The sequence below is a fragment of the Saccostrea echinata genome, unplaced genomic scaffold, assembly GCF_033153115.1.
Source record: "Saccostrea echinata isolate AGI-Se365-2 ecotype Australia unplaced genomic scaffold, CSIRO_AGI_Sech_v1 ptg000002l, whole genome shotgun sequence".
NCBI lineage: Eukaryota > Metazoa > Mollusca > Bivalvia > Ostreida > Ostreidae > Saccostrea > Saccostrea echinata.
The window spans coordinates 3,538,539-3,564,390 of record NW_026889751.1 but is presented as its reverse complement, the minus strand read 5'-3'; the positions used below and the strand labels follow the sequence as shown (position 1 = coordinate 3,564,390).

The window sequence follows — 25,852 nt, the reverse complement described above, 5'->3', positions numbered from 1 at the left end:
AAAAACTTTAACCTTCGCTACAACTTTTCAACAGTTGGTGCTAGAGTTTTCATATTTCACAGGTATATTCCTTGAGACAAGACCTTTCTTTGGGTACCAACATTTTTGATCTCTTGACCTAGAGTTTGACTTGCATTTGAGAAACTTTAACCTTCGCCATAAGCTACCATACGGGGGCATCAGTGTTTCACAAACACATCTTAATTGTTCTCTTTTAAACCATGAGCGCATGTTTGTCTATTAATTTCCTTTTGACACAACATTATTAATGCAAATATACAACTACTGTTAAACGGATAACAATAGACAAACATGCGCTGTCTATGTATAAAGTCAGTGAAAAAGTAGGCGTCCTCATCGTACGGAGATTTAAGAAATTATGATGACCCCCACATTTGAAAACAGCTTCGTACTTCGTAAATACATACTTTTATTTAATGTAATTACGTAATGTTGACTAATCCTGCAATTAAAAGAAAGAGGCTGAATTATTTTGAGAGTTTATTTTGTCGCAATTTTCGCATGTCCTTAAGTGTGCAGTCATCCTTTGTCCAATCGATTACGTTTTTGTTTTTTTCAGAAATCCGTTTGACCAGTTGCAAAAGATAAGACTTTAATGCTTCAGAAGAATTGGTTGGGAAGTTACTGAGAAAAATGAGATTTAAAATTTCCAATTTCCATTCTTCGTATCTTTCAAAATTGAATGCACAACTAGACTTTTTGTTTATAATTTTTGCAGAGTTTTATTAAAATTGTTTACTGCGAGAGCATCTGTGAGAAAATTTTATTAGGGACACTTGTAACAATGTGCCTCCCCCTCCCCCTCATATATAAGTACAGGCATCATGTCATATTGGTGGGAAAATTATCTCTGACGGAAATGGCACTCTTTAACTATAACATAGAGTAGGACCCCCACCCCCAAAAATTGAATCTGGTGTGGGATTTCCATAGAGGAAATCCTACTCTAGAGTCATTTTTCTTAGGGGGAAATCCTACTCTAGGGCCTATTTTTCGGGGACTCCTGCTTTAGAGCCAGTTTTCCGGGGGGGGGGGGGGGGGGGTTAGAGAGGAAAGCCTACTCTATAGAGTAGAGGGTGTTGTAGAGTAGGATTTCTCTCTTAGCCAGCTTTTCCCCCGGAATCTTTACTCTAGAGTAGGACTTCCCTCGAGGAGAAATCTCATACTAGAGCAAAATTCCCCCCTCTTTCTTTCTCAGAGTAGGATTTCTCCTATTACTTGGTAATCAATGTTAAAATAATATCAACAATATTTTGGCTAAAACCTTTTATGAAAGTTAACTGAATTTTTTATGGAAAATGAGTTGGTATAGTGTAAATATGTATGTTTTACCACATATGAGTTGTATAAATTGTAAAAAAAAAAATCGTAAGACTCGATATCTAAACACCTCGCTTGGCGCAGTAGTGCCTATTTGTTCACGATGGAAAGTTCTAAAATTGATATTATTGTTAGGTTCCACATACCATTTTCTGAGAACCAAAAACAAAACAATATAATGAAACACTTTTCTTACAAGCTGTAGCATACATGTGCATCTCTTCGATACTGTTATTTGAAAGCAGAGAGCAAATACTCTCTGAAAGTTTTACAAAACTCCACTTTTAGAAATTGACCCAAATTTATTTCCATGGCAACGGCAGCTATTTTGGATATGTAAACCCCAGAAACTTGAAGCGACATATTCGCATCAAATTTACGTACATGTTGTTTGAAAAACAATTGAAAAAGAAATCCATTTAAAATAAAATTTCTCCTTTTTTGTTTCCATGGGCACTGTTAAGGATTTTTCCAACCAATTGCTTGTGATAAATTATTTTTCCTTCCAGAAACCAGTTTAACCATATGAAAAGAAGGTTTAAATGCTTGAAAGAATTGGTTGTGCATTTACTGAGAAAAATGAGATTTAAAATTTTCAATCATTTTACTTCGTATGTTTCAATGGAACTGGTTGTCATTTTGAAAATTTTAATGTTGAATGCACAACTAGACTTTGATTATAAATTTATAATTGGTGTGAACTTTAATACAGGCAAGTAGGAGATTTTTTTTCTTTTAAATTAATGTGGGGGGTCTAGAAGGGTGTTTACTCACTAGTGAAGAAATTCAAACTGGAATAAAATTACAGCATATTGTTGTTGTTTTCGCCTATACTCCAGTGGTCCAAAACACGCCATTCGTTTGTAATTTAAGCTCCCCTTAAAAAACTGCATTTTCTGACACTCTAAACTTGAGGCAAGAGTGACAGGAAATTGTGCCTTTTTAAGGAGGCTAAAATTACCCCATTTTTAATTGTAGTTTTTATTCTGTATGTTCCATAGAATTGTATCTGTGTCATAAAATGTTTTCTTTTTTTTCAGCTTTCAAAAAAGTACGAACGGTTGTATAATTCCCTCCGCAAAATGCAACTTTATTAAAAGTTGTACAAATAAATACTGTAATTCCAAGATCTAAATAAAAGTAAATTGCAAAATCAGGTCAAGGTTACATGGCATATCAAAGTCAGAAAAATCGGACAATTGAATTGCCCTGTTTTTCCAGAACAGCCCCCCCGGGGGGGGGGGGGCATAATTTGAATAATTTGAACATTCTTAAATCTAAACATCCTGAGGTCCAGGGGATGCTTGCATAATTATTAATCAGACTAATCATGACCATGTTACTTTTTACAAGAAGTTTTTGAAAGATAAATTCTTTAATCCTCTGTTGTGGTTCCACCCTACCGAATTTGGAAAGAAAAAAAACCCCTTGAATTTACATAATCTGAGGATGTTTGCGTATTAAAATCACTAATCATAGTCATACTGTTCTTCAGAAGATTTTTTAAAGTTTTTTCCCTATATATATTCCAATGTTAAATTTTGATCCCCTATTATGGCCCAACCCTACCCACGTGGGCCATAATTTGAAAAAAAAAACTTGAGTATATACAACCTGAGAATACCTACAGATCAATATGATAATCATGGTCCTGCTGTCCTTAACAAGAAGTGTTGATCCCCTATTAGACTCCCACCATGGACATTATACAAATAAATTGAATCTACACTAACTACCTGAAGATGCTTGCATGTTAAAATCACTAATTATTGCCATGCTGTTTTGAGAAGAAGATTTTAAGATACACATACATCTATTCCCATGTTCAACTTTGACGTAACCCTGGGGGTCATGATTTGAACAAAACAGATGTTTCATAAAGGAAATTGTAACATAAGTATACTGTATCATTTTTTTTTTTTGCCCAAACCTGCAGATTGGGTTTCTTTTAAAAGATATTTATGCATTATTTTTTAAAGTATTTTTTGTCAGTTTACACAAAAAAAAAATAGAGAATGTGACGCTTGCGCATGCTCAGCAGCATTATCAAAAAATGCATGTGGCAATCGAACGAAGACATGGTCATCCTAAATCACTAACAAACTCTCATTTCCAGGCGATATCTCGATAAGCATTTGAGCTTTTCCAATGAAATGTTATGTCACAACTCCCTATGACCTAAAGAAGACCCCTATTGAAATTAAGGTCAAAAGGTCAAAGGTCAAGAATTCATACATTCTGTCTATGTGTAAAACTTTGGTTTCCAGGCGATATCTGAAAAAGCCTTTGAGCTTTTTCAATGAAATTTTGTACCACAATTTCGTAAGCCTAAAGAAGAACCCTATTGATTTCAAGGTCATAAATTCATACATTCTGTTTGTGTGAAACACTTTGATTTCGGGACGATATCTCAAGGAGACTTTGAGCTTTTGCAATGGAATTTTACACCACAACTCCCTATGGCTTAAAGAACCCTACTGATTTTGAGGTCAAAAGGTCAAGGTCATAAATTCATACATTCTGTCTGTGTGTAACACTTTCATTTCCTGGTGATATCTCAAGAAGACTTTGAGCCTTTTGCAATGAAATTTATGCAACACCTCCCTATTGCCTAAAGAAGAACCCTATTGATTTTGAGGTCAAAATGTCAAGTTCATAAACTCATTCATTCTGTTTGTGTACAACACTTTCATTTCCGGGCATTATCTTTGAAAGTCTATAAAATAACATTGTATGATCACAATGAACCCTGAAATAAGCATGGATGAAAAGGAGAATAACTCAATTTTCGTTTTCAACTTGGAAAAATAGTAAATTGAGTTATTTCGTTTTTTCATGTCAATATAAATTGATCAATGTGACAAAGTCTTGTGACCTGATGCGGCGGTGCCTGAGAAATTATTGGTTAATTTTTTTTGGTCTTATGACTGATGAACAATGGGCTAAACACAAGGTAGGATGAAAACATTGTAACTCAGGTGAAGCAATGAACTTTCTTCAGTTCATACATATCTACAACAAGGCACTTAATATTTATGTTCTACTTTTTGTTTTAAAAGTTTTCAAATTCAGTAACCCTTAGCTACTCAAAGTTAATGATGAATGTTGGTAATTTTCTTAATTTCTCTCATAAAATAAAGTTGTTTTTCATCTTATATGAGTTTTGTAGCAGGAATTTTCTGAAATGAGAGATGTAGTACATAAATCTTTTACAACATCACAAAGTAAAAATAACAAAACATTTTTATTTTTCAAAATCTCCTCAATCCTTTACCACTTTTATGATGCCTGGTTTTGAATTTTAGGATGCAATGTCCTTTCACAATCAAAACTTTCTTTTATCAACATCTTTTTTTCATTGTGTTGTTCACTGGTAAAGACTTCAGGCTTGTGGTGTCAACAAATCTACACAAAAATCAGAATGTGACAGATCCTGCAGGGAGACTACTGTTAATAAGTCTGTAATATCTCAAATCATTCACAAACCGATGAACACTCTGAGTAAAGGACGGCAAATCCTGAAACAAGAAACAAAAAATGTAACAAACTGAATACAACTACAGTAAAAGCTTGTTATCTCGAACTTCATGGACCCGAGAAAAGAGTTCAAGATATCCGAGGATTCAAGATATTAAGGGTAAAATACTTAAAGAACAAGTGTTTGGGACTTCCAAATCACTTTGACATATCCATGGTATTCAAGATACCAGTATTCGAGATACTGAAGTTCAACTGTATTATTTTGTCCTGCTGCTGTAAGAACTTTTATTGAAAATTTAAAATACATGCAGCACAAGTACTAAACATTACTGATTGCATTGCTTCATTGAACAATATAATAATGTTGTTCAGAAGAAAGTAATTTAACATTTAGTGCTTTGGCAGTATTTTTACATTGCTTACCTTTTCTGCTTTGAAATTGGTCGCTAGTATACTTTTTTGGTTGGCATCCAGACCCTCACATGAGGACAGAAATTGGGGTAAAAATTCGGCATAGAACCGGTTAAAGTCTACAGCAGCCATATTGTACACTGTCACTACTATCTCCTCGTGAAGTAAATCATGAGATTTTTGCACCAACACTTGCACAAGAACATGCAAAAACTGTAGAAGCATTCCTTCTCTGAATATTGACTAAAAAGAGAGCAAATATCAACTTTTATAGTCCATATGAAACAGAAAAAGTAGTGTGCTAATCACTGTTTTGTGATTATACATGTATATGTCAGCAATGCAACTAGCTCATTTTCAAAATTTGTTTGTTTAATACCAATTAGTGTTTTGAAAAAGCACATTATCTCAAGGTTCTGTTTAAAATCTTTTCCTACTTGTTATTTCAGATGTTATTTTAGTGATCTGTTTTCTTAAATAGTATGTCTGTGTAATGAAAAAAATGTGCTGCAAGGAGTTAATATGGAAAAAACATTTGTGAAATCTGAATATATTAATATTAATTCAAAACAAAGATCTCTCTTTAACAGACTTACTTTGTGGTAGAGTTTCCATTTTGTGTTGAGAGTTTCTAAAGATTCCAAATTCTGTTTAAATACGGCAAGGTCTGGTTGAAGGAATGACTGGCCATATGACTGAAAATTGAAAATCGATATAAATAAGTCTTATAAAACAAGCATTCTGAGAGTATTACATAAGCAATACTAATCCCCTACCAGCAAGTGCAATCTGGTTCCCCTTAAAAATTAAAAAGGCTGTAATTTTAGTCAAAAATCAACGGGGCAGAAGAAAATGCAAATTTGATCTATAACTCATTAAGAAAAACCCCAAAATCAGTTCAAAGTCTGCAAATGTTTAGAAAAAAAATTGCGGAAAACTAAGTGGGAAAGACTGACACACAGCTAGACAGAAGAATGGAAGGATGGATGGACAGACAGACAAGGAGGAGACCTATAGTCCCCTCTAGTAAATGGGCAATTTTCATCAGTAGGGGACTAACAAGGTGAATACAAGAGAATTGACTAAGTCATACATGGCTCGGCAAGATTCTTAAATCAATGACCTTGACTTTTTGACCGTGACCTTTGAGCAAGTTGCCAAAAAAACAAAAAAAACAAAACAAAGTAACCTAAACTGATTTACTTAAGAAATCAAGTCTTGACTTGACCTTGACCTATGTTCAAGAGATGTCTTCCTTTAACTAATTTTCATCTATGTAATACCAGTAAATTAATTAAATCTGTGCTTAAAAACAAATCCTATATTGGTGTTTGGTACCATGAAAAGCCAGAGGTTTCATGTTTGTTGTGTTCTATGTCTTATATGTGCATGTCTTGTACAAGAAGCAATATTTCAGTAAAAAAAAAAATTGCACCAAATTTGACAGGTAGCCATATACATGTACAAGCAACTCATTTGGTTGGATTTTGGTAGTTTGTGCAGGCAGTTTTAGCTGGTATCAGTGTTTGAATGATTTGTATTGTTTGCTTGTAATAGGTACAAGTGTGCCTTATTTGGTCAACATTAGATTGCAGCAGAAGTCCTTTATATCTCTCAAGTGCCCTCAGTTGAGTTTAGTGATTGGTAAATCTATTGTTGACAAGTATAAGTTTTCAGCTGTTATTTAGGCTAGGTTTTTGTGAAAGTAAATTTGTTTCAGTTCGTAAGGTGTCAGGAAATTATTTCATCCATGTGTAAGAATCAATGGAAAATTGCTAGAATGAGGGCAATCTGGGTCATATTTGAAGGTTTACACTAAATGGTTTTGGAAGGAGGATAACAGGAATGGTAGGTGATAAAACCTAGGGCTGCCATTATGGAAAAAAACACAATTTGACAATGGAAGGTTAGCGAAAGTATATATTCCTGTATTTGTATCATATGGGTTGCAAAAGATGTTAGATTTCTTAAGCAGGGGTTGTTCATAGCAGTTATTGTTAAAAGTAACAGAGAAATTTTCATTATTGTAAAAGAAAAATTCTATTATTATGGTTTACTGATATCTTATAAAGATATTGTTTTTCCTTTTCAACCCTACATAATCTTAAAAGAACTCATTACAGGAATTTCAAAGCAAAAGAATAACTAGTGCATGTCCTAACAACAAATCAAATGCCAAATACTGTGAAATCACTAATTTTCGTGGGGGTGAATTTTGGTTGTTTTTGAGGTATGAAAGACCCACAAATTCATGTCCACCATAAAACGTAAAATGTCAAATACACAATTACTCAACAATTCTTTATCCATAAAATTAAATCCCCCACACAGTTTTTTCCCTCAATTACCTCGAAAAATTGACCCATGAAAACGTGATTTTACAGTACATCTTTTATGAGAAGTCTATAAAAGAGTAATTCCTTCACCTGCATAATGGCAGTAAACTCCTGTGCATTCTGAATCTCCCCATTTCCATTCTGAGGAGTATGCTGTACATTTAATGTCTTCAGTACATTCCCCTTGAAGAAATATCTCCAGTTGTTCATCATTAACTCATGGACTAATCTATACAGACTTATTTTAATGTCAGGTGATGGACGCTATAGCAAGAAATTTAAAAAATGATTATTAACGTAGAACCTACGTCGTATGACGTCATATCTAGTAAATAAGTTTCGATTGTCTTTTTGGTGCTAGATCCATTATGACATCATAATTGATTTAATGTTGCTTTTACCCATACTTTCTCCAAGACTGTCTTTTATAATGAAGTTACACAACTGTGATAATGTGAATGGCATGCAACTATTTTGAAGGAAATCAAAAATCCTAAGAAATCTAAATAGTAGAATATCTTGATGAAATGTGTCTGAGTCAAAGATCTGTTAAAAATTGTGGGTAAATTTTGAAATGTCTATCATGAAATGACATGCATTCCCTTTCATAATTATTTGTTAATTATTCATAATGGTTGGTGTATAATAATAATGTTTCCCTAAAATATTACTAGTATCTTTTTAAATTAAAAAAAAATAAATTTTTTTAAATAAATATTCACATTGTAAATCTGAACTTAGCCCCAAAACAGTCATTTAATAATTAAATCCTATGTAAGTGCAAAAAGGTCAACAAAAGAAGTATTGATAAATAGAGTGTCTCTCATTCGATTGCAGGGAAAGGTGTATATTTCAATCACTTTTTGTAATTATTTGGGTATGTTCTTCATCATATTAAAGATTGAAAACATTCTGACAAAGACTTTAAAAAATATTTACAAATTTATGTGGTAAATCGACTCAAGAAATATTTAGCACATTTCCCTATATTCGTTGAAATGTGGACTTAATCTTTTATGTCAATTGCATAAAAAAGAATTTATTCTTGAATAATATTGCTTAATACGGTTCAGTTAATAAAGTTTATAAACAACGATGTTTAAAGAAGTATTTTTGTGATTTTCTATATTCTCTTTATGACCAGTGCCCCTAAAAATGGCTGAAAATATGTAGTTGCAGTGTAAAATTATCATTCCAAGTTGCACAGGCTGCACTACATTTAATAACAAGGAAACATACCACATATTTTTAACTGATTGATAAGCGAGTGCTAATTTATCATTTTGAAAAGTTTTGCAAATTTTGACCCCCAAAAAAGAAATGAGCAGAAGTAATATAAAAGATTCCTTTCAAGATAAAATATTTCGGGGTATTACAAATTTCCTCTTTTTCTCCCTTTATACAGATAGTTTACCTGTGCTATTATTGGATAAATCTGATCCATACATATCGATATCACATTTGGTAAGAATGCTTTGAATGCTGACCCAGGCTCTTGTACAATAAGTTCTAAAATCTTTAGAAACCTGCAAAAAAAGTGTTCTCACATAAGACCTTATCCACTGATTAGTTTTTAGAGGTTTTTAGAGGCTTTAACGTCCACATATATACATGTATATGTACTTACTTCTCTACCACTCTATGGGCAGCAGTGCTTTCATGACAGATACTTTCCGCTATCTGCTCTCTGAAAGATTTTAATTCACACTTCAGGAAGACATTACAATGTAGATGCGTATTTAAAAGAAACACACAACTAAAATTACATAACTTAAATGCTATCGCTTATAAAAATACACACGTACAGAAAAAATAATAAATCTCTCTGAATAGAAGTTGTGATAATTTAAACTACCATTTAATCACTTTATACTTAGATATGATATGGATACATACTGTGTAAAGAGGGTCATAAAGGTCTGTATTGTTTGCTCTGCAAAGACCACACCCATCTGAACCCTAAGCCCTTGGAACAGTGCTAGGAAGAAACTCATCAAGGAGTCTACCACATCTAAATATAAATAAATACAGATATTGCAAATACATGTAGTAAAACAAGGTGAAAATACATCAAAGAAGAGGGAGTAAACTACATAAAAATGACTGATGACCTATGAATTTTCAGCAGGTATTTCTCACCTGGCTGATGCAGATAGACAGGAAATACAGTCAGGGCTACATCAATAACTCCCTGTAATGACTGGTAACAGATCTGTTTACTTTTCACAACCTCTCCAGCAACATTCTCAATCCAATCCTCAAAGATCTGCAACGTCCTTTTAATTACAGATTTACCTGAAAGTAGTCCGGAATTTACAATTTCACATATACATGTACATGCATTTATTAAGTTAACAATTTACTGTGGAATTGTTCGTGGAGGTCAATGTTCATGGGTAATCAAAATTTGACTGGTTCATGGGGACATAATTTCATGGGTAATTTGCATATTTTTTTAAGATAAATAATTCAACTGCTTAATGTATGTGTGTTTCAATGTTTATGGAGATGTAAATTCATGGGTAAGGGCTACCAACGAAATCCATGAACACTGATCCCCCATGAACAATGATGATTCCACAGTAATCTACAGTCAACTATTGACATCATACTGTGAAATCATCATAGTTCATGGGGGACCAATGTTTGTGGATTTTGTGGGTTACCCTTACCCACAAATTTACATCCCCAGGAACTACATGAGTTATTTTGTCAACTATCAGTTCACTGAATCTGTATGAATGAGTCACTCACAATATAACATCTCCACAAATGAGTAAAATTTTCTTTGCCTATAAAACTTTACCCCAACAAATTAAAATGATTCCACAGTATTTACAAAACATTGTCTTGTTTGATTTCTTTCAACTTAATGATGCATTGCTGTTCTAAAGAAAAGATTTTTGTCCAACAATTTTTTTTTTGTAAAACTTTGACCACCTATTGTAGCCCCATACAATTCCTTTGATTGGTATAAACTTGAATCTACTCTACATGAAATGATTGCTTGTTGAACAACCTTGGCTCTTCTGCTCTTTAGGTGAGACTTTATATGATTTTCTTCCAATATAATTTTAATTTTTGACCACTTATAACGGTTCCATGGCAAACTAGAATTAATTTTGAACACACCCTCTTCCTGCAAGCCTTTGTTTGCTGTTAGGGCCCTAGTGTCCTTCAGCTGTAGGAAATGTCTGGCTAGCTGTCTAACAAAAGCTTGGTGATCCGCAGCTCGGCTGGCCCAGTTCTGATCTTCATCACACTCATTTGGCCAGGGTAGGATAAGACTGTGTGATAAGGCTCGGTACACCAACAACTGCACCTGGAAGAAAATAAACCAGATAGAAGGAATTTACAGAAGTTACTTCAATCAACTAATTAACCAACTTTTAATTAATGAGATAAAAAACGGGTAGATAAAGAAGCAAACTACATGTATAAATTTTTAAACTCTTATAAAAATTGTCATGAGCAGTAAGATCTGTCCTAAAATGGAAGAAACAAGTCATTAAAATGGAGGAAATTTTGTTCTTTGTAAGATTTTCTCTTCTCTACATTCCTATGTAAAACTATGCCTTTCTCTCCTCCATTCTACTCTGAGTGGCCAGGGCTTCCAGAAAAAAAAATTCTCTCTTTTTTTTTTGGTCCTGTGTGTTGTAGGAAATTTTTTAAAAGACTTTAAATCACATGTATTTTCAATTTTTGAAGGAAAGGGAGCCTTCATTTAAATGTTACATCAAATGCTCTTTTAAGAAAGTTTGGTTGAAAATTGTACAGTAATTCTGGAAAAATTAATACAGAGACAAAATTTGATCATCAGAATTCACACAAGCCAAAGGGAACTGAAAGCAGCTTTGCAACATTCATATACACTGTAGTTTTCTCTCTTAGAAAGTAATAAATGCTAGCTATTGTTTACACCCCAATCATTGTGTATGTTCATACTTCAACAGTCAGCCTGTCATATGCTCCTTGACTAGCTCGTTTACAGAGTGTTTGTGTACTGGACAGATGTAACAGGAACTTGGGCCGGACAGTAGTGGTTATGGACAGTAATAAGTGAGCACTGGAATGCACAATTTTCTCTGGTATCTAAAATGAATCAAACAATAAAGTACAGAAAATTCTATGACAAAAAAGACTTCTATTTGTCCTCATACTTTGTGTACCTGATCTTACAGGGGTTTTTTTTTTCAGTCAACAGAATCATGCAAAGTGGCACTTAGTTATAACAAACAAGCTTTGTCATCAATGATTTCTTATGGATTACTAAATCACTTTTTAAAAGCTTTGCCTCCCCCCCCCCCCCCCCCCTGAAAAAATGAATGGATAGAATTATTTGCACCTGGATTGAGGAATCATCTCTGTAGTTATTTTCTTCATATAGATAACAAGACTATTAACTAAATGCTAAATACTCATATTTAAATAACTTTTTTTCAATGTTATGCTTAACTTTTACCTCTTTTGAGAACATTGGAACAATAGAATCCAGAAGTGTAGATATCAAAGATACAAATTTATCTCTGTTCAAGTTGACTTTCTGTGTTTCACTATAAAACTGGGACAACCAGTGAGCAAAGGCCTTCACTGAAGCTATGGCTTGAGCATGTCTGCAAACAAAAAAAACAAGCAGTTTATAGTGGAAATCTTCAAAACTTTTCAGTACTGATTTTATGGAATCTGATTGGTGCATTTTTACTTACACTCCAACAAAATCTGTATGAAGAACATTCTGTATAGTCGATGTTACACTGAACAGTTGTGACTTGGAGCCATAAACAACTGTATTCACTAATCTACAAAATTAAAGAAAAATTGGCTGTCATTTAATTGTAAATGTTTTAAATTTGTAGCATCCATGCTTAGAATTTTTATGGCCTCAAGTGTACTAACTTACAGTTTACCCAGTTTACACAGAAAGTCTTACAGTTCAAATGAGGTCAAAACAAAATGTTTATTCCCAGTAACCAGACTGACTGCTTTAATAACTCCCTGCTGTTTGTTTGTTTATTCAGCATCTGCTAAATCTAAGGAGGAAATCTAACTTTCTTCAAGTATTTCCTTTCCAAATGGGGATTGCTGTTATAACCAGGCTTCCTTAAACTATATACCTGATATTACAGAGTATGGTGATAATTTTATTTACAGTTATGAATATTGCCTCAGATGATGAACACAGAATTTAACTTAATACTGTGGAATCATCAATGTTCATGGGAGACCAATGTTCATGGATTTCGTAGGTCACTTTTATCAACAAATTTATATTCCCACAAACAATTATTTTGTCAACATTTTTATACATTGAATCTTCTGTACATATGAGTTACCCAGGAAATTACGTCCCTACAAACCAACAAAATATTGCTTATTCAAAAACACTGCCCCCCACGAATTAAAATATTCCACAGTGAACATAGGCTTGAAGTACCGTGTACAAAAAGCTGATCCTAATATTAATTCTATAAAATAATAATACAATTTTGTTTTGCCTAACAGCAACAATAATATTTTCCCACCTTTCTAAGAGCATGGTGCCATCACTGAATCGCTCCAAGAATTTCTCTCCTATAAAATGTTCAGCCAATCTTCCGAGAGCTTGAAGCAGTGAGGACAGATCCCGTAAGGAGCAGTGTAGTTTACGACATTCGTTTTCTGCTGTTATTGTTAAATGTCTGCCTTGTGCATTATTCCTCACAAACTGATCCAGACCAAGATAGATATCTAGATGCTCACTAAATGGTTCATACTAAAGTAAAAAAATAAATGATGTTTTTTGTTTAAATATTCAATTTTTCAAGCAAGAAAGAACATACAGTAACTCAGAAATAACTCCATGTACTTATTAGCTATGTTCCACAGTTGTTTCCTTTATAAGTATTATTTGCACCAACTATATAATATCATTAGAATTAACTATACTGACAAACTACATTACCCCCAGAAAAGTGTTTTCCATGTGTTATAACAAGGCACAATAAGTGATCTCATAATGATGTAATGTTATATTGATCTCATAGTGATAAATGGTAAAAATAGATTTAAATAAAAACTAAACTACCAAGCATAAGAATTTAAATACATATACAAGAGTTTAAATACATACCGTATATAAGAGTTAAATGACCACATTTTGCATTGTAAAATGCACTGTCTTAATTTAAAAGATAGGAAAATTTTCATTTTGTAAGCACACCTTATGTGACATTTACAATAAGCAATGCAAAAAAAAATACCATACCAGAAGAATTCTTATTAATAATACTGAACCAATAAATGATGGAGTCCTACCAATATTCTGAATGTCTCTGCTGTGTAGATTTCTGCTACTTTAGCAACAATTTCTAAACTCTGACACAAGAAGCTTTGCCACTCTGTTTCATTCTGTTGAAAAAAGAGCAACAATTATTGTACAAAGTTTGATGTACATGTATATCAATGTACCTGATGAATGTAACAACAAAGTTTATTCCTTCAGTCTTAACATAGATAAAACCATTAACCTAACACTGATGAAATTAACTTTTAAAAGTTTTTCATTACAATTTTCACGTAAAACATAAAATTACGAAGTTAAATAAGAACATCTGACCACATTTAGTGCTCCAGACAGAGAATGAAATGTAATAATGATCAAAACTTACGTCATCATCTAGGACCTCATCATCCAGTTCCTCTAGTTGTGACTGATTATATCGGAACTGTAGTTTGTGTAGCATGTTTGACACCAGGGATAATAGGGCTTCTTGGTACCTGTAACATCAACAAACCTGAAACACTCTCCAATAAATGCACTCAATATTGTACTGCTACAGTGTATATATCCAAGCTATTTGGAAGAAATAAGCTTACAGAGGTTTTGAGCTACTGTGTCTAATTTACCTTGCTACAATGGCTGAGCTGTCCGTGGATCTCTCCTTTAATTTGTCATCCAGATAATCCAGGAATGTGTTCCATGTATCCAGACAGTTATAAAATCCCTCATTTGTGGGCTAATGTATATACAGATATTCAAAATCATCATTCTTTTCTTTAAATCAATGGTATAAAATGTTTTATAATTACCTGCAAACTGCTTTGAGAGAAAATTTTTGACAGTGACTTTAACAATACCTGTCTGAAAGTGTACTTCAACAACAGCGCCAAAAACTCTAGCACCGGGAAATGTGGATTTGATTCAAATCTCTTTAAATGTATACCAACAAACAATTTTAGAAAGTCAGTAAACTTTTCCACATAGCTGTAAAAGAAAATACATGTAGATGAATGATAGCATTTATCTTCAAATGATAAAACAAGTAAATTTTCATGGTCTCAAGTAAAACTTACTAAAGATAATTTGTTCCTTGGCTGAAAGTTTATAAATTAAATATTATATAAAATACATGCATGTTTTTAAATATAAAGCAATATACCTTTCATCTATTTCTGACAATCTATTTCCTGTTGAATTTGTTCTACTTTCTTTGGTCATTTTTTGAAGCAAGTAAAATGTCTGTTGAAACATTTGAAGGAGATAGTCTTCAAATTCTAAAGGAACACAATTTTTGGATAGGAGTTCATTGATACAGTTCATTGCTAGATTTCCTAGAACGTACGTATTAGTGCTGAAGTTAGCACTGACATTTGAACTGGATCTCCTCACTTCACATCCAAATCCAGCAAAATGAAACACAGTACTTAGTAAGGAAGGTGTTATCATTGATGATAAGGGAATCCAGCTGAAGTATTGAGCTAAACATTTCAAAGCTAGACTACACAGATTCTGGGATTCAACGTCCAAGGGAGGTAATGCTTCCAGGGGAATCCGGCTGCTAGGAGATTTAAACATGTTGCTGAGCACATTACCTGCACAAAGAAAAAAAATTAAATCAGTATAATTATTTCAAACCTATTAGAATTTAATTCTTATTGGTGTAATTTGATTTGTTATATATTAAACAAGGCACATCGTGTAAGAAACAAAGATTAATATACTATTTCATCCACTTTAATAACATTTATACATGTATATTAAATATTTACAACATATACCTACTTACTTATTGAAACTAATACTTATCTAAAATATTCTTTTTTACATTGTCTAACCATGAGACTAACCAGTGTCATTAGATTCCAGGGGAGAACTAAACAACATTACTGATGAGGATCTTCGACGGGTGGATCCATCTTCTCCTGAGGTGGGAGATGGCGGTGGTGTGGCAGCCACCAAGTGACGATGCTTCTCTAACACTGATTCCAATATATCTGGAAAATAAATTATCCAAATAAATTTTTTTTAAATTTAAAAAAAAAAAACAAAAAAAAACACCACAGCAAATTAAGGGAAGAAGCATAAATATACAATCTTAAAACTGTCATGAGATGTAATTAGCAGTTCTAGAAGCATACTGTTGATCAAGCTTAGAATTGTTGGGACTTGTCCAAGCAAAAGACGGTGCAGTTCTTCTTTTCTTGCCATGCTCAGATCTTCCCTTGGTGAAGCAAGCTCCTCTGAGGCTGTGTGCAGCAGAATGAGCCCTAGAACAGCAGTCTCTGGCTGTTGAGCAAGCTGTATGTAGAAATGCATGGTTAAAGTTAGTAATTTAATGACTTGCTCATTTGAATTTGCACAGATGCAACTGATTCTTACAAATTCATTGGTAAGCTAAATAATGATAAGAGGCTGAACAGCGGACACATGAGTGGAGGGAATGGTATAAAATTCAGTGTTATTTACAGGTAACCTGATGTAGAAGCTATAAGAAAACAAACGTAATAGTTTTGCTGTATGAAAACATAAAGAAAATATAATAAATGCATAGTGTATTAATTAGTTGAGAATTGTTGATTACAAATTAATCATATTTGGCCTGTTGAATGTGTAAACTTCCATTAAAATTAACCAATCTTGATGTTCCCAAAACAGAATTTACAGAATCAAGATACAAAAAACAAGTCAAAACATTGAGAAATGTGATATTTATATGACAGCAGATCCATTTCTCAGCTCTGGTCATATTAAGACAAATGACATGAGTGAATCACAAAAACATTAGACCATTTACAGACTTCATGGACACTGTACCAATCATCTGAGAATTGGTTTCCAACATAAAAGAGTTGCAATACATGTATCAAAATCAATTTCAAGAATAAAAAAAAGATTAAAGAAGTACCGGTAAGCACTGGGCAAAAAGCTATAAACTTACAGGTAAAAAAAAATCAAGTACATCAACATACAATGATGAGTACTTGTTTAATATTAAGACCCCTATTTGCAGGTACCTGTAAAATACTGGAGAAGAAGTCTGGATAGAAATGTGGCCAGTCTATTCTGCCGATGTCCACCACTAATTTGACTAGTTTGTTCCTGATGTATGTTGGAACTCTGTTATGGTGGTCCAGCAGGAAACGATTCAAGGTGGAGCGGATTTCTAACTTGTGCTGACCATTAAAACTGACCCACTGTTTATTGATCAAACTCTGCAAATGGGAAGCATTGACCACATTAGTTTCCTTCCTCCATTGAACAATAAAGTATTGTAAAATCAAATAAGTTGATTTTCTTTAATATAAATTACTTTAAGTAGGCTCTCAAATAAGTCTTTTTAAGCTGCAAATAATAATTAATAAAGATACCTTGTACTTTTTCCTATATTTGCCATATTAAATATTACCTCTATTGCTGTCATACAGAACATCATGACGTATTCATTGTGAGTGTTTGCCAGGTAATATAAACAATGTTGCCAGGCATCTCTGGTTTGTGTGAAATTATTTAGAATTTCCTCTACAACAAAATTAAATACTCGCATAAAGAAGAATTGGGAAACATCCCCCCCCCCCCAATGGCAATATTAAAAAAGAAACAAATTTATGTCTATAATGATATTGAAAACAATTAATCATTAACTAGTCAAGGGCAAACATAATACTAAGACTGATCTCTATCACACCTCAACATCATGAGGAGGAATGTACTAAGTTCTTAGAGGGTACCAGTGTACCAAAATTGATGTCTGTAAAACAAACTCTCCACAAGATACTAAGCTGACAATATCATCCTATGTCTAGTGTCTCTAACATTTGACCCTTGACCTTGTAACTGCAAATCAACAGGGTCATTGACTCCTTATAAGTAGCCAGTGTATGAAAGATTGATGTCTGTCATGGAAAGGGTTCTCAAAATATTGAGAGGTCAATATCTTCCTATGTCCAGTTTGACCCCCTGACTTTTGGTCTTGTGACCTCAAAATTAATAGGGGTTATCTACTCCTTAAGACAACCAGTGCACCAAACTTAATGTCTGTCTATAAGCAAAGGTTCTCAAGAAATTGACATAATTGAGCTGTCAGACAATATCTTACTATGTCTAAGTGCCTATATCATTTGACCTTTGATCTTATGCCCTCAAAATCAATAGGGGTCATCTACTCCTTAAAAGGAACCAGTGTATCAAGTTTGTCGTCTGTCAAGGAAAGGGTTTTCAAGATACTGAGCAGTCAATATCTTCTAGTATCCAGTTTGACCCTTGACCTTTGTTTTTGTGACGTACCACATAATCAACAAGTGTCATATACTTCTTAAGGGGAAGCAATGCTAAACTGATATTAAAAATTAAAAAAGTAAACTGATATGAATAAAATGTTGATATATAATAACAATAAACATGATAAACATTTCCCCTATGCAATTACTACTTCTATCACAATTAAAATTTAGCATCATTTAAACAAATGCTGTGAGGATTGCAACAGCTGCATGCATGCAACTATTACCTTTGACCTCTAGATACACAGTATACCAGCATGCTATTTTTACAGCTTCTTTATGCACAATTTTCCTTGATATTCATTTTAGCAACCCAAAATGGGTTAAGTTGTTTAAAGGACTAGTGGGAATAAAAGTTAATGTGTGTGTGCATCACTCTTCCATAATAAAGAGCTAGGTTCACTTTATGCATAAAATGACCCTGAAGATATACCAATTAAATGACTCTAACTTTATGTCCCATTTCAAACATTAATATAAAGTAGAGACTTTATGCTTTTATTTCCTATAAAAAAAAAAGTTTCCTTTAAAAGTCCAGATATTGAAAAAAAGGCATTGTGCAATTGCAATGTACTTGAATTTTAAAGAAAAGACGCTTATTTCGGTACTTTCAGTGAAGAATCAAAATATGAGCACACCCCACAATTCAAAATTGAAACAAATTTTGTAATCATCAGAAACAGTTCTATCATTATTTAAATAATTGCACATTTTAGATCAGAGGTTGCGCTCTATAAGAAATATTGAAAAATAGCTTAAAAGTTTGGCCATTTTTGCATAAGTTTCAGGATTAGGACAAATGACGCAATTTATGATGTCACACTGCATTTAATACTGTAAACCAACTTTTATTCACGTGCGAGAAATATTTGCGAGTTTCCTGACCTACTTTAACTAACCATTTATTTTGCTTTGTTTTTGTAGAGAATGTTTCCTCAGTCGCGAAAATTAATCGTCGCGGATTGATTTCAAACAGACGAATCGCAACTAAAAGTTGATGCTAATAATAGTTGGTTTACAGTAGCCGGAAAATAATGTCATTTTTTAAAGATACGCTGTCACCAAGGGTCTAAATAATATTTAATGCATTGCCAACTGAAACTAAACAGTTTCACTTTTTCAGAAATTCACAGGGTCTAAGAAGGCTCTAAGCAAACCTTGCTCTTTCATAAAAAAGGGGTCCCACCCCCCTAAAAAGGATATACACTGTATATAAATTTATCTAATAAATGTACAACAATTATTTACACCATAGAGAGGACAGAAATTTAACTTAACCACATACTTCCTAGTAATTTTTCTACTATCATAAATATTCAATTATGAATTTATGTACTTTTATCTTTATTCTTGTTTTTTATGGAGTGAAAACTGGAATTTATTTTGTTGTTTTAAGTAATGTTCATTTTATTCCATGTATTATTATTATTACTTTTTGAGGGGGGTAAACTTTGCACTTTTCCTGAAATTTGATGACTACTGTCTCCTGCCACGTGACTTAAAGCACTTAAGTTTGTGTTCATTATGTAAGATTCTAACAGGGAGAGTTGTAAAATTAAAAGTTCATCTAGGAAAATTCTATTTTATGAAATCTAAATGACAAGCATGACATTGCAGATCATCAAGTGAACATTAATACCTATATTTCTTTTTCTTTCATTTGATGTCCCTCCATCGAAGAACTCTGTCATTAAGTTCTCAAGCGCTTTAAGAGATGCCTGGTCAGAAGCCTACAATGTAAAAATGATTTAAAGAAACAATACCAAATACAATGTATATATATATATATATATTATATATATATATATATATATATATATATATATATATATATATATATATATATATATATATATATATATATATATATATTCTTTATGCAATGTCACAAAAAATTTCATTTGGTATACTTTTGACATAATAACATGCAATAGCCAAATAAATCATATGTTTATTAGATGAGATTTTTTCTAAATTCACTTAATTGATCTAATTACACATAATGTTCAGTATTCTTAATAATACATGGTTTAAGGTTATCTTTAGAATAATTAAGTCTTTGTTGAGACCATAAAGGCTGACATTTTAAGGTCAAAGATAATCATGCAGTGCCCTACAAAGATGATGCACTCAAAAACATAGCTTCTTCTCCGTAAATGTAGAACTTCTTAGAAACTTCATGACAGAAAAAAAACTAATGATCATGTAATATGAATAAAAAAGTGCTTCAATTTCAGTTTTAGCAGCTTTCATATACATATCGATATCACCACCAAGACAGCAAGCACAGCAAGTGGCGCAAAGTGCCACTTGTCACTGCGATTTCTTAAAGCAACACCTGTTCAAAGAGAAAATTCGGACTGTCTGCACACTGATCCAATATAAATTTTTCCACAGTAAATTCAATACCCATAATCCTCCATAAATTGCATATGGCACCTAAACAAATTCTCATGAAAACCAAACAAAACTTAACTTTACATATAGAAAATAAACTAACACTGATTTAATGAATATTGCACTGCCAGATAGATGGTAGATTTTTAACATTGTTTGTTAAAAATTGGACATTTCTGACTTTGTTATGGAAATATGCAACTAACAACTATGTCATGTGACGTCACCATAGACCTTCCAAATGACTCCTGAGGTTTGAAGAGGCAGATCTAAGTTAAAAGTGAATAGGTAGACTATCCAATAACACACAATTGTACTCCCCTTAACGGTTGTACAGTCAACATATTATGACATAATTACTGAATTCAAAGGTATATGGTGTTTGGTTCTTTATAATGAGGAAGTACATTCAAAAAATGTCTTCTATAATTATATCAGTCTGAAACTGCATATTACATAATGAAATGTGAAGATAACGAACAGTAATCAAGCTCAAAAGTACAAATTTGGAGCAGGGCAAACATGGACCTCAATATACATCTGAGGTGGGATGAGGTGCCATGGAGGAGTAAGCATCCCCTGTCAAACGCTCACACCTGCCATGTGCTCCTTGTCATGATGGAGCAAATGGAGAAATCCATAGACAATTTAGTGTGAAAATAATGGCCTACCAATTTTTATGAAAAACATCAGTCAACATTTGACTTAATGATTGACTGCATTTGCTGACAAGGTAATTCTATCGAGCATAGAATTTGCAAAATGCTGACTTTAAATGAAACTGTAAATATTCTTGTTTCATCAACTTATTTGTCAATAGCTTGCCTTGTTATAGAATTTATTCGTTATGGTATGTAGAGCATGCTCTTGAGTATCGAATCAATGGGAGACATAAACTCTTCATTTAATTATACAATGTAACATAGGGCAATAAAATAATGTTTGATATGTTTTTTGTTAAATGCCCACAAACAGATATGTCAACATCAATTATTTAGAATTACAAAAAAGTCAAACACTCGAAATGAATTAAGAGATCTTTATTCATCACGGCAGTTTCCTCTAGACTACTTACGGCTCAATGTTTCTTTGAGATTTAGTGGTGATCATATTCATATATATATTACATGAAAATAACTATTCGTTTAGTTTTGTATTTCACTATTAATTTTGAAATCACCAATTAAGTCAGCATCATGGAAAAAAAGTTATAGCAGGGACAGAACAGAATATTGGATCGTGATCTCTCATTTCCTGCATTATCTTCACTATCTAAAGCCTGTTTCGGGAGATTTTCTTCTTTGAAAGAAGGACTTACCATATTTAATTATTTTCTACAGATTTTCATCCATAAGTTTATTTTCTTCAATGTGAGCATATATCGCCAAGATCCAAAGAATTGCTTAAAACATCTAACGGCTCTATCATTCCATCCTATGATTCTGACCTGTCAAACGACGAGTGGTGAAAAGTCTCGAGGGTTTCCGGCAGAAGATGCGTTCAATTTACATTAAATCGTGAACTTTTTTTTCGATTCCGAATGTTTCTTATGTTAATGATTATTTTATCCATTTTAAACATAAGGATGATAAGTATTCATTCTTTCATAGGAAAAGAAATTAATGGTAAACGATTTTATTAAAAATATGTAAGTATTTAGTCGGAATTATTCCATTTGTTCATGTGAAGTTTGTAATATACCGACCACGTCAGCAAAGTGTTTGATAAAAGGATTTTAAAATGATGAAATGCCAAATACATCATTAACATTGACCAAGGTTAGAGCACGAGTTGGAAATAATAAATAAGTACCTTTATTACAAATACTGTTATTTGGTATGGATGCAGCTGGTGCAGGCGACCAGAATATGGAACTTTCAGGAGAAAAGTTAAAAGAATTGACCAATGCTATTGAGGATGACGATGATGACGAAGTGAGTGAATTGTCTTGTGGAATCAAACCTTAAACAGGTCCAGCACAATCTCTTTGATTTAAGTATATAGCTAAATGAATAGATTGTGCCAGACCTATTAAAAGAATCAAATTACATATTGATTACTGTTATTTTATAACTACAGAATCATTTATTATAAATACAGTTGAACATCGGTATCTCGAACACTGATATCTTGAATACTATGGATATTAGCTGCAATAATGTAGCCCTCTCCGATTTTTTTGAATCTGATATTTTCAGGAGGGGGCTACAATTCCACTGCAGCTCCGTAATGGTGCAAATATATTTTTTAGATACCGGCGACTGCAGGCAAAATAAATTGTTTTTGCATTCAACTTACTTCCAATGAGATGGAATTTTTATTCACGATCAACATCATAGCCCTTTATACACGAAAACCAAGTAAAATAAATCTGCGTGTTTACCAGTCATTCTTCTCAGCAGCCATGACAGTTCTCGCGTGATGTACTGAGACTTGCGCTTGAAATTTAGAATCACTTGATAAAGTAAATATCGGTGTTGATAAATGTTTGTGTTGTATGATATCACTAAACATCGATAAATAAAAGCATTCCATGAGATATTTTTGTCATATACAGTGATATTTATGCTTATAATAAAGGAAATCCTAAACGATCCACTCCCCTAGATCCCGAATTCTCATTGGTTGTCCCAAAATAAAATCGATCAAGGTCAGTAAACATGGCGGATAAATTCAAGTTGTGATGTTGACATACACGAAAAATAACTGATATATGGATTGTTCTGTATATTTTTGGATCAATTCATGTCTTGCATAACTACATTTTATAAGTTCAGGTAAGATATGTTATTAAACTACCCACTTACTGGTAATATGAGCCGATCTGTGCGGTAGTGAATTACTCCCGCACATGCACCATTACGGAGATCCTAAGGAGTTGTAGCCCTCTCCCCCCCCCCCCCCCCCAAAAAAAAAAAATCGGAGAGGGGTACATTATTGCAGCTGTATGGATATGATTTGGAAGTCCCAACCACTTATTCCTTTAGTATTTTACCTTGGATATCTCAAATCCTCGGATATCTTGAAGCATTTTCTCGGTCCCACTGAGTTCAAGATAACGAGGTTTGACTGTATTTGTTATTTATGTCATTGAACTAGCATTAAGGTTTTTAGTTGTCTGTATGAAATGACACTTCCAATCTGATTTTAGGAATTGGATGAGACATTGGTAGAGCGATTGATCGGATTAACAGAAATGTTTCCCGAATCTGTCCGAAATGTGGTCTGTAAAGCAGGATCTCTCTCATGGAGAGCCACTCAGTGGGGATTTTCCTTCAGCAAGAGTGCATTATGGGTAGCGATGTCTGCTGGGACAATACTGGTTTTACCTGTTATGTTTGAAAATGAAAGAGCACAAATGCTAGACCAACAAAAACAACAGGAAAAACAGGTACATCACCAGTTTTAAAAATTAATCATGGCTAATTAAATATGTTATCAAATTTTTCTCCCAACAAATATTTTGGCTGGTACAATAATGATTTCAACCCGGTAAAAGTACCAGCACAGTTTGAAAGACCTGACAGATAATGCTTTAAACTTGTTTATGAGTGTAGTGGGTTTAGTAGTTTCATTTTTTTTTTCTTTCACAAATTTGATAAGTTCTTAGAATAGGTTGTTTTGGGGTTATCAATAAACAATTAATTACACCTTATTTCCGAGGCCAACTTGGTGAAATAAGGATCAGAGACGTGGGTCACGAGGTGACCTGATCAAGGTCATGTAGCGGCCTAGGTCAGATCAGCGACTGGAGCAGTGGGCCAGGTCAACGGTTCTTGTTTCACCAAGTTGAAGTGATAAACAATTGTTTTATTTTACTGATATAAGATGTTTCCTGATACTGACCTTCAATCACTAGACTGGGATTTGGAACTCGAAACAATAAAGCACAACTTTTATTCATTTATTATAGTTTCCTGACAAGCAATGTTAAATATATACATGTATGTGATACTGAATGTCAGCAAGTTCCTTGATGACGATCAGAGTGGGAAGTTATTTATGTTTTTGCCTGCAAGTTTTTGCACAGCTGATTGATTGAAAATACTTTTTGTGATTTTCAGTAACATGCATTGTAATAAATTCATAATTACTATTCCTGACTACAATGAAAATTTGGGGCAAATGTTTACTATAAAAGAGAGCCAAGTCAGCATTCCTTGAATTTGACATTTTAATGGAATTTTCAATATGCAGTCGATAAAACTGTTCTTATGGGTAAAATATTAATTTTTTTAATGAATTTTGACTCATAAATTATGAATGCCAAATTTACATATTTGTTAATTTGGTGTATATAATAATGAATAAACGATTAATTTTATGACATAGAGATCCATTGTATACAGACTATGCACATTTTATAATGGTATGTCTTTTATTATATGTAAATCATTACTGTGTGCATGAAGTTTTATTTGAAGGGAATTTTGATTAACTGGTCATTATTTAGAGGTCATTCTTCATAATGACAGGGTCATTATATTCTATGTACAATGATTCACATCATGGGTCATCAAAAATAAACAATGTTAACATTTTTGAAAATTAGGTCAAACTTCAAGGTCACAGGATCAAAAATCATAGCATGCTTGAAAATGTCTTGTAACAGGTAATGCACATGTCAAATTTGAACACTCTATCCTCCCTAATTCAAAATTTATAACCAATATTAGAATTTTTGAAAAGTATGTCAAAACCTCAAGGTCAAGGTTATGGGTCAAAAATCAGTATATTTGGAAAGGTCTTGTCACAGATAATGTACATGTGAAATATGAAAGCCCCATTCAAAATTTATGACCAAATAAAAGTAATGTTAAAATTTTTGAAAAGGATGTGAAACTTCAAGGTCATGTTGTCAAACATTCTAGTATATTTGGAAAGGTCTTGTCACAGGTAATGTACATGTGAAATATGAAAGCCCTATCTTTTCTCATTCAGTAGTTATAAACAAGGTTTTGGTTTTTGTGACAGACAGACTAACAGACAGAATGTCCCCTCGCTTTTGCCAAAGCAGGGGACAATGATAATTATTTTATAGAATGTATCATAACTTTTGTTTCAGATTTTACTTGGACCTCACTCTGCAATGTCTGGGACAGGAATGTACAATCAAGGAATGATGCCTCCTGGCATGGTCCCCCCACCCCCAGCTATGCCACCTCCTACTCCATCTTCATCCTAACTTGAGAATGCCTGTGATTATTTGTGTAAACGATCAATTGTATACATGTTAATGTTGAATGTATTCAAAGTGTGTGAGTTAACATTGTGATAAAAATAAATATAAAATTTAAAATATTGTGTTCTGTACACTTAAATGTATGCTCAATATCATCAGGCAAATA

At 33.1% G+C, this 25,852-nt stretch overlaps 2 protein-coding genes across 2 annotated transcripts; one reads left to right on the top strand and one right to left on the bottom strand.

Moving 5' to 3' along the window:
* Nucleotides 1–4,561: 4,561 nt before the first annotated feature.
* LOC133205389 (exportin-6-like) lies at nt 4,562–21,926 on the bottom strand. The gene is made up of 24 exons (XM_061341195.1): nt 21,823–21,926; nt 19,747–19,837; nt 17,234–17,346; nt 16,842–17,039; nt 15,966–16,125; nt 15,675–15,821; nt 14,987–15,419; nt 14,685–14,811; nt 14,454–14,563; nt 14,216–14,324; nt 13,863–13,955; nt 13,091–13,320; nt 12,275–12,367; nt 12,031–12,181; nt 11,514–11,660; nt 10,701–10,890; nt 9,708–9,863; nt 9,465–9,579; nt 9,196–9,255; nt 8,983–9,094; nt 7,659–7,832; nt 5,829–5,927; nt 5,245–5,475; nt 4,562–4,859 (listed from the first exon to the last, which is right to left on the bottom strand). Exons 1-24 carry the CDS (start codon nt 21,823–21,825, stop codon nt 4,758–4,760), a joined length of 3,444 nt encoding a protein of 1,147 aa, XP_061197179.1. The 5' UTR covers nt 21,826–21,926; the 3' UTR covers nt 4,562–4,757.
* Nucleotides 21,927–22,300: 374 nt separating this feature from the next.
* LOC133205407 (mitochondrial import receptor subunit TOM22 homolog) lies at nt 22,301–25,805 on the top strand. Its single transcript, XM_061341220.1, has 3 exons — nt 22,301–22,438; nt 23,656–23,895; nt 25,570–25,805. Exons 1-3 carry the CDS (start codon nt 22,343–22,345, stop codon nt 25,687–25,689), a joined length of 456 nt encoding a protein of 151 aa, XP_061197204.1. The 5' UTR covers nt 22,301–22,342; the 3' UTR covers nt 25,690–25,805.
* The last annotated feature ends 47 nt before the right edge of the window (nt 25,806–25,852 follow it).

Bases quoted from the DNA above. Each gene is read 5' to 3' on its own strand.
- LOC133205407 (XM_061341220.1), top strand. From the start codon at position 22,343: ATGGATGCAGCTGGTGCAGGCGACCAGAATATGGAACTTTCAGGAGAA. The intron at 22,439-23,655 runs GTGAGTGAATTG...ATCTGATTTTAG, and splicing joins AGGATGACGATGATGACGAA to GAATTGGATGAGACATTGGT. The intron at 23,896-25,569 runs GTACATCACCAG...CTTTTGTTTCAG, and splicing joins AAAAACAACAGGAAAAACAG to ATTTTACTTGGACCTCACTC.
- LOC133205389 (XM_061341195.1), bottom strand. The intron at 16,126-16,841 runs GTACCTGCAAAT...TTCTACATACAG, and splicing joins TCTTCTCCAGTATTTTACAG to CTTGCTCAACAGCCAGAGAC. The intron at 14,812-14,986 runs GTATATTGCTTT...TTTCTTTTACAG, and splicing joins TTGTCAGAAATAGATGAAAG to CTATGTGGAAAAGTTTACTG.